General features: G+C 38.2%; 1 protein-coding gene across 1 annotated transcript in view; it reads right to left on the bottom strand.

Moving 5' to 3' along the window:
* Positions 1–12,762, bottom strand: part of LOC127365947 (low-density lipoprotein receptor-related protein 1B-like) — a 241,426-nt gene that overhangs the window by 126,715 nt on the left and 101,949 nt on the right. The window contains 2 exon segments of the mRNA XM_051404535.1: positions 9,058–9,220; positions 10,250–10,507. Coding sequence (XP_051260495.1) covers positions 9,058–9,220; positions 10,250–10,507 — 421 coding nt within the window.

Below are 12,762 nucleotides of genomic sequence, written 5' to 3'. Positions count from 1 at the left end.
ATGCACCAGCTGTGCTAGATGTGAAAAAGAATGGCTTCTCAGAGACCCAGCACACATTATTATTTGCGATTAAGCCCCTGTGTGTAGAGTATTTACATGGTATTATTATCTTTCACATTTTTACTGATGGCGTGAGTTTCCATCGGAACGGAAGTTTGTTCTTTCCGTCAATATGTTGCTTAAGCCCATTCAATCTCAGTGCCAGCCGCTAATTTGTCACTGTCCTCACATGAAAAAGATGGCATTGGTTTTTTATTCAAATGCCCCAGAAGACCAATTTACCTCATAAGGGCCTCTTGTGAGGAAGTGAATCATGACTTGCTTGTCAGGAGCAAAGGAAGAAGTAGTGTGATCTTGTTAGAGTAAAAAATCTAAGGGATGGTGTTGAAGTTAACACTTGGGTCAACAAAGCAAGTTACTTTAACTGTAGAAGTATAGGTCGCTGAATGCAACCTATTTCCTACAATTAGTTAACCTTGATTTATGTTAACCCTGAACACAATCTTTTCCAAACCTTAACCAAGTTTCTTTTAACTTCCTTTAATTGCGAAAAGGGCAACAGTTAAAAAAAAACTTATATGAGTCATTTTTGAAAGCAATGACACAAAATAAGTTAGTCATTTAGATCGGAGCCCTGTGTTGCCTTGTGGGTAAAGAACAGAAAAACAAACTACATAAACTTAAATGTTATCAGCAGAAAAACAGAGAAAAAATGTGTCCCAACCCTACACACTGACTGATAGTTAGAGACACAGGGGGATACACACAGCAGTGATGATTACAAATGAATGCAATGTGATGATGTATTTATAAATCATGTTTCATATAATGGTGCAACAATGGTGCCTTGCAAAATAGAAAATAGGCAAAAATAACAAATACATTTTTAAAAATAGATAAACTAGGTGTAGAATTAATGTTAAATCAAAGAGAGAAAAAAAAAGAAAGAAAAAAGAACAGCATCAAAATGCTTTTAAATACCTTCTAAAATGCCCAAGTAATGCCGCCTCTCTGATACAGTAGAAGCACCATAACCTGGAGGCAAATGCAATAAAAGCAGCATTTCCCATTTCCTTTGTGGTAATTTTGGGGACATTTAGAAGGCATGCTGCAGAGGACCTCAGGGTATGTGAGTAGACATAAAACGATAGACAATGTGTGATGCACAAAGGAGCCAAGCCATTTAGTACCTCAAAAACCATGAGGAGGGCTTGAAAATCAATTCTAAAAGACACAGGGAGCCAGTGGAATGTAAGACTGATACTGAGAAAGCAGGTGTTACATGTAGTATAATTTGTTTCTTACAATGGGGACTGAATAACATCCGACAAATGACTGAAATGTCCTTTGACTAAAAGTAAAGATCTCATGGACTGTCACTTTAAGAATACAAAAATGCTCAGGTCTGCACATACACTAATTAACATGGAAGGCTTGCCATGCTGTCTTGCTGTGGCTCTGCGAGGACAGAGCTCCAACAGCCTCCAATGATAACGAGCTACAGCCAGAGAGCGACGGGAAGCCGACTTAATCTGCACAAGTCAAGTCAGGGGAGAGATGGGCTGCCCTTTGAACCCTAGACCAGACTGCACTGAAAAACTGTCAGCGTCAGCAAGGAACATAGCTCCCCAAACAGGTGCACCTCCACGTGGCATACAAATGATAGCTTTCTGGGATTAGGATGGTGCTGATGCTGTAGTTGCACATTCTGCAGCTACAACGTGATCCATGTTGGATTCTGGAAATGAGCACCGCTGATAAAATAAATTGCATATGACCAGTGAAAAATAGTATGTGTCTTACAGTGAAACATAAGACTAGAAACAGTTACAGCTGACAATTAATGCAAGGCATATACTCTCCTACTAAGTTGTTTTCTAATTTTAACATCTTCCACGACAGTCCTTTCTACCCTAAACCCATTTTTTAAATCTTTTTAGGTTTTAAGTTTAGAGTGTAAAATGTCTTAGAACATTATGATAGTCACAAACTTGTCGCACTTTTGTTGTTACACTGGTTTGGTGCAAGATGTAATATTTTAAAATCTTCAAAAATCCCACCAAATACCATATTAATACAACAAGACCTTGAGGAACACTATAGAACAATTGCGTTCTTCAGCGATTGGATGACAAGCACTTCTGTTCTAGAAATTGTATAGAAACAACCTTATTGTCAGTATACTGTACCTAGAAATGCCATCCATCTATATGCCTGAGGTCTCTAGTTGGTGGTCATGAGGCTCTTATTATCCTAGAGGTCACATGTGCACTTTGAACAGCAAGGTTAAGTTTAAAAAAATGGTTAAATTAAATGGCTACTAATGGGGACTAATATCATCACACATTAATGCAATTGATCCACAGGAGTCTCTATTTTTATTATTATTATTGAATTTATACAATTTCAATAATGTTTAGGGACCCCAGCGGGCAGAAATATTCAAATCCACAATTTTTTAAATATGCAGACAACTATATGGTTTTCCCCCAAAACTTCATGGGATTAACACAAAGTGGCCATGTCTGTAAAGATGAAGAACCCATTCCCATTCAGATACATGGAGATTAGAGGGCAAGCCCTTTGTAAATGACCATGCCCAAATGACCCAGGGTTACTTTATCAATTTAACAAGAATCAAAGAAACACTAAATAAGAAACTAGAAAATGGATTAGAAAAGAAAATGACACAAACATACCATGAAGCAGGTCCCAAAGTAACAAAACAACAAGCCAGACGAGTAAGGAAGAAACAGCAACTGAATGCAATCCAAAAAATCAGACATCCTAAAACCAACACACTATAATTTGAACCAGCAAAGATAGATAAGATATTAAGATATTAAAAACTACATTCTCAGCCAGTCCATTAGAAACTCACTAGATCTACCAGCAATAGGAGAAAACAAAATGAGATTATACATTTGCTTAATGCAGTAAAATTATTTGAAGATGCAATAAATCATTTCAAATCTAATAAGGCACCAGGAAGTGATGGTTTCCTATCCAAGTTGGACACAATTTTATGAAGGCCAGTTATTAATGTAATTTAATAAAAAAAAAATTAAAAAAGGCAAACCATGCCTCTCGTCAAAAGGGGCCATAAGTACAGTAATCCCTAAGAAAGATAAGGACAAAGAATTTTGTGAAAACTACAGATCAATATTAATTGTGATGATGATGTATAGAATCCTTTTATCCAAGAGACTCAAGGCATTCATTACTGAATTGACTGATGAGGACCAATTGAGATGCCAAAAACAGGACAACATAAGGACACTACATATAATTGAAGATGATCACAAAAAGGCAGAAAGTGCAGTGTTGGACACAGGAAAAACCCTTCAACAGTGTTTGCTGGAGGTTTTTAAATGTCTGCTTAGAAAATTTGGCAGTAATACAGACTCAATAAACTGCATTAAAATACTATATCAGGACCCAAGGGCAAGCATGAAAATAAATAGTAATCTTATAAATTGGTTTAAAGATCTACCCGACAGGGGTGCTGTCTATCATCCACCCTCTTTGCAACCTTTATTGAACACTTTGCTTAAGCGATATGACAATATGAAGGGGGTGGAGGTGAAAGGCACAGATCACAAAATTGGGTTATTTGCAGATGATTTCTTGATTTATTTAAATCAACCAAATATTTGTCTCCCTAAACTTATACAATTCTTTTCTTTTTGTCTTTAAAATTTAATGTGACAAAAAAACGCAGCTTTTGAGCATAAATGATTCCCAATTTCAAGCTTCAGCAAGCTCACAATTTCAGATATTAGAATAAAAAACAATAAATATTTAGAAATTATTATTACAGACAACTTTTGAATGAAAGTCAATAGAGGGCTCTAAATCAGGAAATTCAAAAAGATGGTGGTTAGTGGTCACATTTTACGATTTAGCTCCATAACAGAAATCATTAAGATTCAATTAAATTCAATTCAATTTTATTTATATAGCACCAAATGATAACAGAAGATGAATGTATTACTGATAATTCTGTATCTGTTTCAATCTCTGCCCAAGAGAGATTCCCCACTCCCAGTCTGTGGAGTTGGACAAAAATCTCAAAGATATTCTGGGGGGCAATGAAGCCAAGACTATAATACAGGACTCTTCAAGTTCACAAAAGACAAAGGCAGTGTGACACTACCACCCCTCCAAGAACATCATTTTGCTGCACAGCTCTGACCTTTGGAGTATTTGTGTGATACGGGATCGCAAGATGGCAGAATACTGAACTGAGAACTGAGGGATGCCATGTCAAAAATATGATTGCAAACAGGGATATTTCAAAGTAAAAAGAGAAAATGCTAGACCCAATCATTAAATTCACTTTGGAAATCTGGTTTACAGAGATCAGGAACTAAAGTCTGAAGAGAGAGGTTAAAGTTTAAAGCTGGCTATGACTCAAAATTGTAACCTGGGACCTTAGATAACAGATTTGATCCAAAGAAGACTGGTATAATATATGTTACGTACCACAATCAACCACCAGCTACAGGATGTGGAAATACTTTTGCTGGAAAAACATTATTTTATTAGAAAATTGCGTGGAGAGAAAAATGCAGATCACACTCAGTTTCTGGAAATGTATGAAAATGAGAAAATACTGAAATGATGTATGAGTAGAGTTTAAAGCTATATTGGGTTACAAGTTACCAAAAATATCTGTGGTGTTATATCTTAGCAACCTGACAAGGAAAAATTTATAATGTGAAGACTGATATCTGATTAAAGTGCTGCTAGCGGCGACCAAGAAGGCAATCATGAGGAAATGGTGCAAAGAGGACCCTTGTACTCTGATAAACTGGCTGGACACTGATATTTGATATGGAAAGACTCACACATGTATTGGAAATCCAACAGTCATTATTTATTGAGAAATGGGACAAATGGACTGCCTATAAGACCCTTCACAGAGACATATCTGGAACCCCTGAATAAAGACAGGGACATCTTGAGTTGTGTCAAAATGCTTTGTATATCACTGGCATTGGTTTGGTCTGTTCTGAGGTAACTAAATGAAAAGTGATAAAAACCTAAGTTTAAAAAAGAAAAGAAAATGGCCATGCAGATTTTTTCCTTGTTCAATGTGATTTATCTCCCTTCCCAAAGCTAGACAGGGTTACCAACTGCCTTAGGGTGAAGTTTCATATGAAACTAGATATCCTAAGTTTTAAACATAGTAACTTTAAAACTGAGCATGCCACAGCCTCTGAAAGACTAATATCAGTCGAGGACATAGGTGGCCTAGTGGAGTAGCTTTCTTTCCATCTTGTACAGCAGTGGCAAGAAATAGTTAATTCCCTACAGATGTACCTTCACAATAAAACATATATGATTACTGTAGGGCACTCTGACCTTGAAAATGAAGCTCTTGCAAACCTTTGTCAGCAAGACTATTCTTTGCATATAACCATGTAGATCAATCCTGCCATTCACTCCTCTCACGCATGCTTACTCATAATTTCTTTGCTGTCATTATCTTGGGCTGTCAACTGATAGCAGCTGTTCTCATCAGCTGGTCCATCTATCCGATAGCACAGAGACGCACCTTCATTGTTAGCCTATCACTTTGCTCTTGTCTTCTTGAATATGATTATCTTATGCATGCTCAGTCTTCATCAGCTTCTCCATTGCATCAGCTTCCTCAGCCACCAGCGTCAGCACAGTCATCAGCCACCACCATAACCGAACTCCATGGGGGATTTATCTTGCTGCTCTTCAGGGCAGACATTCATTGTGCCCGGACAATTAATCTGACTCATTATCAAGAAGACTGACTTTTTCTTTACAGCTCTTCTTAATTCCTGCCATCGGGTCTGATTTGGTTGGATTCACCTTGAAATCAGGCAGTGGAAACACTATTGCTTTTGTCCACAGGAGCTGCCTGAATTAACAAAAAATAAATACGACTCCTTGTTTGCAGGATGAATTGTAATAACTTCATTGATCACTCAGTGTTTAGTGCCATCATCAGGTCAAAAGTACTTTGGTCTGTGACCAATTCACTGCAAAACTAATGTTATTATCATCAGTAAAAAACTCACCATTTACTTCACTCAACAAATAGTGCCATAATCCAGGCAGCAATTACGTTTTCAGAAAAATATATTTGGCAGGGATCACATTTTTGTTTTTTTGATTGTGTATGAGTCACATCGTTCCATACACTGTTGATACTGATCACTTATAGGTATCAGTCGGTTAGGATACTTTATATTGTATTAGTAGTAGTGATTTGGGATCTCCTACTAGTTTTACCTTGCACCAGAAATGATTTTATTAGCAAGTTGTTGTTGTTTTGTGTAAATAAATGAGATTATACTGCATTAAATGGAGCGTAGCCTGCAAGCTACTTCAGGCAGTCAACTCCAAATGCACCCTTCAAATCTAGCGGCCTATTTAAACTCTCCCTCTGCTCTGTCAATGCCGTTGTTGCCCTGCATCCAAATTGCTGCCTGCTGTGCTGTAAGCCCCACCACCATCCCAGCATCCACCTGTAAATTCCGGCTAGGGGTTTAAGGTATTTGCTCATCAGTCCCCAATATCTCTATGTAAACATATCTGCGGGGAATAATGAGGTCCGAGCCTAGACGCCAAAATCTAAACATGCTATACTGCTGTAATAAACATTTCAAATGTGGGTTATCTGACTGAATTGTGTTAGTGTCATCAAACTGATGTTTTGATATAGCGGCATCAACTTCAACAAGTCTGGATAGCATGTTTTTGGGTTAATTCTACATTCTTGTGAAGGAATTGGTACAAAAAGAAAAAAAGTCTTCAGGACACCAAACGGGTGAGTAATTTAAATACATATAATTTTTGTGGTAAAGTGCTCCTTTAGGTCTGTTAGTATGCGACAATGACGCCAACATCATGCGGCTGACAGTGCTGCCTGTCAGCTGAAGAGTCTATCACACTGGATGGCAGTTGAGGAGGTTGTACCACCCCCTGGTTTAAAAGTGGTTTAGTTGACTTCACTGACAATCATCATCAGAGCAAAGAGCATTGGAGCAGGTGCTGCTCTGCCTCGCTGTCCGACATCAAATGCTGCCCTCGGTTATCATGTCTTACAGACAATCATCTGTTGTGTGCTACATGTGTGAAAGGGAAATTCTTGGAGTGCATATGTGAAAATGGCTCAACTCAGTTGTGAATTAATGTAAAGCATTAATCCCAAGCTCCCGATCACATATTTTTAAGCAAAATTGGCCAATAACATGTAGAAGCCGATCAATTTGGGCATCCCTAATATTTGGCTTAAATTTACACTGATAGACACATACCAGTTAATCTAACACTTTTGTAGCATGATCGAATTAGTCCACCCTTTCCAGTTACAAATATGCAGTATACTATATTACATTTTGAAGTGCTCATAAGAATTTTAGCTGATGAACAAACCATGCCATCAATCACACTCTCCTCCTGAAAGCTTTTTAAAGAAAAGAACAAAAGCCTCTCCATCAAAAGGATTTCCTATATAGCAAAGTTAAAATGTCATATCTGATAGTAAGAAAAGCAAGGAGACAGAATCAAATAACAATAAAAATGGACTGCCAAACCAGAGCATATTCTATAAACACTGTTCCTCAAACTGTGCTGCTATCTAACACCTCCCTGATTTCTTTTGTTTTCACTCCATTGCTCCAGGCTGACAGACCCTCTCAGACTCACTTCTTCAGAAAAAGCTGTACCCATGTCTCACCAATTAGAGGCAGGAAGAAGGTTTGGAAAACGTTGGTCTTCTCCAGTCAATCTAGCCAGAAGCCTGCATGTCCAGCTCCCCTGTGGGCCAGCAGACTATATATCCATACTATCATCCCTCTATACACACACACACACACACACACACACACACACACACACACAAACAAGGCACTTGTGTGTGTGCGAGTCGTGTGGTTGCAACAAAATCACTGAAAAAACAGCTATTTGTGGTGATTCAGAGGGAGCCAGCTAAAGTAAAAACACCAAGGTACAGTATATTTACCATAAGCCGTTTTTCTTTCCAACGGCTGACCAGCATTTAATGAGAACAATGAGATGCTGCAAACCAAATCAAAACTGCCCGTGTCATTAGGAAGCTTGCAGCTAATTATTTTGATTAGACCCAATGGCTTACAGTGGTAACCCATGCTGTTGAATAAAGTAGTTTATAAACTGGAAATCCACAAGGAAACAATGTTGTTCAGCTTCAATGATCAAATTAATTATATGTTCAGTTTCAAGTGTTTAATTGTCTTGGTCTTATGGGGGCTGGTCATGACAAAGTGTAACAAAATTAGTGCACAGCCGCAAGATGCTTCCATTGTTATTGGTATTCGGAGATGGTCATTACTGTGCAACGAGCTACAGAACTAAAACAAAGAGGTGTATCATTATTATTAGTGTCTCACGGTTTCTAAAATCTCTATCAGAAAAGGTGTATCATTAAAAGAGTGCTCTGTCTCCAAGTGTGGTGTCCTTGTGTCCTTGTGTAATAATATGGCAGTGGGCCTGCTCTTCTCTGGCTTACAGGAAATAAGAATACAGAATACATTTTTTACGTAGGAAACTGCTAAGAAACCTACATAATAAGTTCTCCAACATTTTGATCCGTATGACTGTCAACCACATGCTGTAAATGTTTCAGTTTTCACTGTGGGGATATTTTTCACTCCACAGTTGCTCAGCTTTTTTGTGATCTCTACAGAGAATAAAACGCTGTAATGGAAAGTCCTGCAGGGGCATTTTCTACTGAGGGATGTGGGGTGAAATCAGTGAATACAAATGAATGTCTCGACAGTAGAAGCTGTCTGAAGCATCACTATCCACCAAATTACACAGCTCAAAGAGAAAAGAGTTGAAGGACAGGGAATCATTTAAATCCCTCCATTGTAACTCCCTCACATTCTACCAGACAAGTCAATTGTCATGCATAGTGAATTTTTATTTTTTCTTCTTCCATGATTTTTTCTTTTCTTTAACAAAAGATGCATAATGATAAATGAGCCTTGTGGTGCTCTCAGAGTTGGTGTATTATATAGGCTGCAGCACACTCACCCCATGAGAGGATCCAGAGCTATTCCTTTAGGATTCAGCAGGTCTAGTTGTAGGATAGTAACACATGTGTCCCCACCATGGTTACAGACAAATATCTTGTCAGTCACGCGGTCAACAAAATAGAAGTTGCCTGTCAGCCAGTCGATGGCCATGTGCTCCACATCTGCAATGGGTTAGAACAGGGGTTATATTATTGTGTAACAGTTGAATAAAAATGTATAACACACTTTGCATTTTTTAACAATGATATGTACCAAAGAGATATCAAAAAATGATGATCAAAATTGGAACAGCACAGGCATCGATATCCTAACTTTGAGTCCTGAGTCTAGCTTGGGCCTACACTTCCCATGTTGCAACTCGATAGCATGTTTTGCTAGTTGCTCCCTTCCTGGTGAATGTCCACACCTTACAAAGTCCATGGCCCCAGTTTGTAAAGATTTATGTTAAAAATATCTAGACTCCAAGCACAAGCTGAGATCTCTACTGAGAGGCACAGAAGGTTTTGAAAGCTAAGTGGTACTCACCATGACGAGTAAATGTGATCTTGAACAGTAAAACTGGTGCTGTACCCCTTTAAAATATACCATGGCCACTGAGAATTCTGGCAGTTTGCAGTATGTTTTTGTAAAGGACAGTATAACCTGACATCTATGATGCAGTTGTTCTAAAGTAACAGTAGGTAATGACAGTAACAATTTATGCTTGTTTCTTTGTTTATGCAACACCTCAAAAAAAGACAAATTGTCAGTGAAAACCATACACATTTAATGTCAAATGTGTTTGATATTTGTGAGAAACTGGATAGCATAAAGTAAAAGGAGAGAGATAATTCTTTTGAATGAGTGTAGCTAGTAGCTCGCAGGTTTGAAGGACAGCTCTATGTGAAAGGTGAGTGGCCAAAACCGCTGAGACTAACCTGTCTTCCACCGCACAAATAATGAAGGGATAGAGAGAGAGAGAGAGAGAGAGAGAGCAGGTTAGAGTGTGAGAGAGAAAAAAGGGAGAAACAGAAAGAGAAAAGAGAAAGTGCAAGCATGTGTTTGTGTGAGAAAACACTGTGTATCTCAGCTATTCTTAGTTGTAAGTGAGAGTGCTCACGGTTTGAGAGCAGTTAACCTCTCAATTTCATCAGAAAAGGAAAAAAGGAAAAGATGTAAGAGTAGGAGACTATTAAGAGCTTAAAACATACGTTGCAAACTTTGTTGTGTTCTTATTTCCTGTTCCCGTGTGAATCCACGCAGATTCCTCGTTTCAGCACAGCGGAGTTGCCCAGAGGACTCTGTAGACAGAACCCAGCATACACTTTCCTGGTTGTGCTGGAAATCCAATGCCAGTGTTCCATTTATACTCAAGGACCTCAGGGGCTGAAAGCCTGTTCCATTTAGATGGGTGATGACAATACGATCTGAATCACCAATGAGAAGCATTGGACGGCTGTCACCAGGATCTTGAGAGAAAGGGAAAATATGGATGGTATTATTTGTTTTTGTTTTTATTTTAGCAAAGCAATTTGTACTGTTGAAACATCAAGAGACTAACTGACCTCAAAGAAAGACAAGATTACATTTTAAAAAAAGGAATAGAGGGAAAATATTTTCCAAGTATGGGGTTAAATGATTTAGGAGGAACACATTAACACAAAGAAAGAGAAAAAACAGAAACAAAGACAGCAAGCATGCCTAGGTGTGAAAGAATCCGTGACCATCAGAGGTAGAAAGCATGAATTGCACGCAGACTTACAGAAACAGGAAAGAAAGTAAAGAAAGTACAATCTAACTCAAACACCAGATAAAACAGCACCAAAAGAATCAAACAAAAAATGATTTTCAAAGCTAATCAATTTGAACTAACACAACAAATTGAGAAACACAAACATGTGACAACTCTTGTGGTAGACTTTTTCCAAGCCCTTTTCTCCTGCTGGGAGTCAAGGCAGGCCAGTCCATGGTGTTAAAACTGAGATAAGCTGTTTTATGGGTTTAATTGACCGTGCACATTCTCTGACATCAGGTTCACCCCCTAAAAAGGGCCCTTATTTATCCCGATCTTTCAAGTCAAGGGCTACTCTCCTAATATAGGCAATAAATCAGAGTGTCTGGTCACATAACTGCTTTCCCTTATCCCTCTGAATCAACTTTTAATAGACATTTTTCTCCCACACTAGGGGGTAGATGGAGTTTCGACCAAGCTATCTGATAGTGGTCTGCACTGACTCTTAATCATGCATGAAAAATTTTGCTCATGTAGCAACACTGTTAAAGCATTTCTGAAACAGATCATCATACAATACATTTGAAAAATTCAAAAATTGAGGTCTACAAAAATCACATTGTTGTGCTTTTTTGGATCACCTGCTTAAAGTCCCACAGAAATGACTTTTACTAATGTCAGAAATATTATTTTTCCTCTCCCTGGAGAGACATGTCTGTTTCTGACAATAGCCAACAGGCTGAGCCCCGGCAGGGGAATGAGAGACAAAGTAAACAAACTTGCTCTGTAACTTAAAAGAGCAGTCAGTGTCCTTCAACATCTACAGTAAATGGACCAAATAGACATTTGCAGGCAAGTTTGCAGTTTTGTGTGTTTCAGCTGAGCAGTTAATTAGCAATGTAGCCTGCAAACGGACATTAGCGGTACACATATTTGGGTCAATCTTTACTACATAACTGCAGTATGGAATTAATGCAAAGATAGCAGTGCAGAAAAAAAACAAACATTCTATTTATTTTTTTGGCATAAGTCAGTCAAGAACAGTATCAAGCAGACATGAAACCCATCAGAGTGTTGTTGAGTCAGAATCATTGAGAATAGAAAATATTATACTTTTCACTTTACCCTGAGCCAAATGAGAAGAGATTAAATCAAGATTAAATCTCCAAAAAGAACATTTGTGCTGCAGAGTTTTAACTTCCATCTTATACTCAACACCTTAATATGGTTTTCATTCCCTGCTGCTTCTCATGTTCTGGTCTCAGAGAGAGCTCTATCTGAAATTTATATTCATGAGCTTTTACAACTAATGGTAACCCCATCGTTATCCCCGTACCACTATCGCTCTCTGCTAAATTAATATTAATGCATGTGAGCATTGGGTTCAGTTAAGTTTATGGGTAATCATATTCAGTTTATTCCTGGTAGGACACCAGTCACATTGATTAAAAGCTGCAACAGTGGTGTTCTCCCCAGCTAGGTGTGGCAGGCCTCCAGCTATTTTCAACCCATATATGCCATAGTGACAACACCCTAAAAAAAACTTTATGGTTTAATGAGCTACACAAAAATATACCGCACAAGGTTAAACGTGTTTACTCGTGGATGGTGGACCACCAAAACACAATATCTCTTTTAGTTGTTTTATTTCTAAGTAGGCTGTTTTACTCATCAGGATAGATTTGTTACCAGCATCATGCATTAACATAAATCAGGGTGACGTTGGGCATTGTCTCTGCACAAAATACTCCAGACTGTTCCCACTTAAAATCTCATGCTCATTAATTTTATCATTATCCTGGCCTGACCACGTCTACCCATTCCCATGCGGGTGATAGATGTGGTCATTGCTAAACCACATTAATCTTGCCCTACCAAAGCTAGTAGGCACCTAGGCGATGAGAAGCTAGAATTCTACTCTGGTTGAAGAAAACTGCCCTGTTTATTATTAGAAATGAAACATACATACTATGCAGATTATGTTGTTTCCCA

This window comes from Dicentrarchus labrax, unplaced genomic scaffold (genome assembly GCF_905237075.1).
Source record: "Dicentrarchus labrax unplaced genomic scaffold, dlabrax2021, whole genome shotgun sequence".
In the NCBI taxonomy this organism is placed as follows: domain Eukaryota; kingdom Metazoa; phylum Chordata; class Actinopteri; family Moronidae; genus Dicentrarchus; species Dicentrarchus labrax.
Note: the sequence above shows the minus strand (reverse complement) of the source record. Positions and strands in the feature narration are given on the sequence as shown.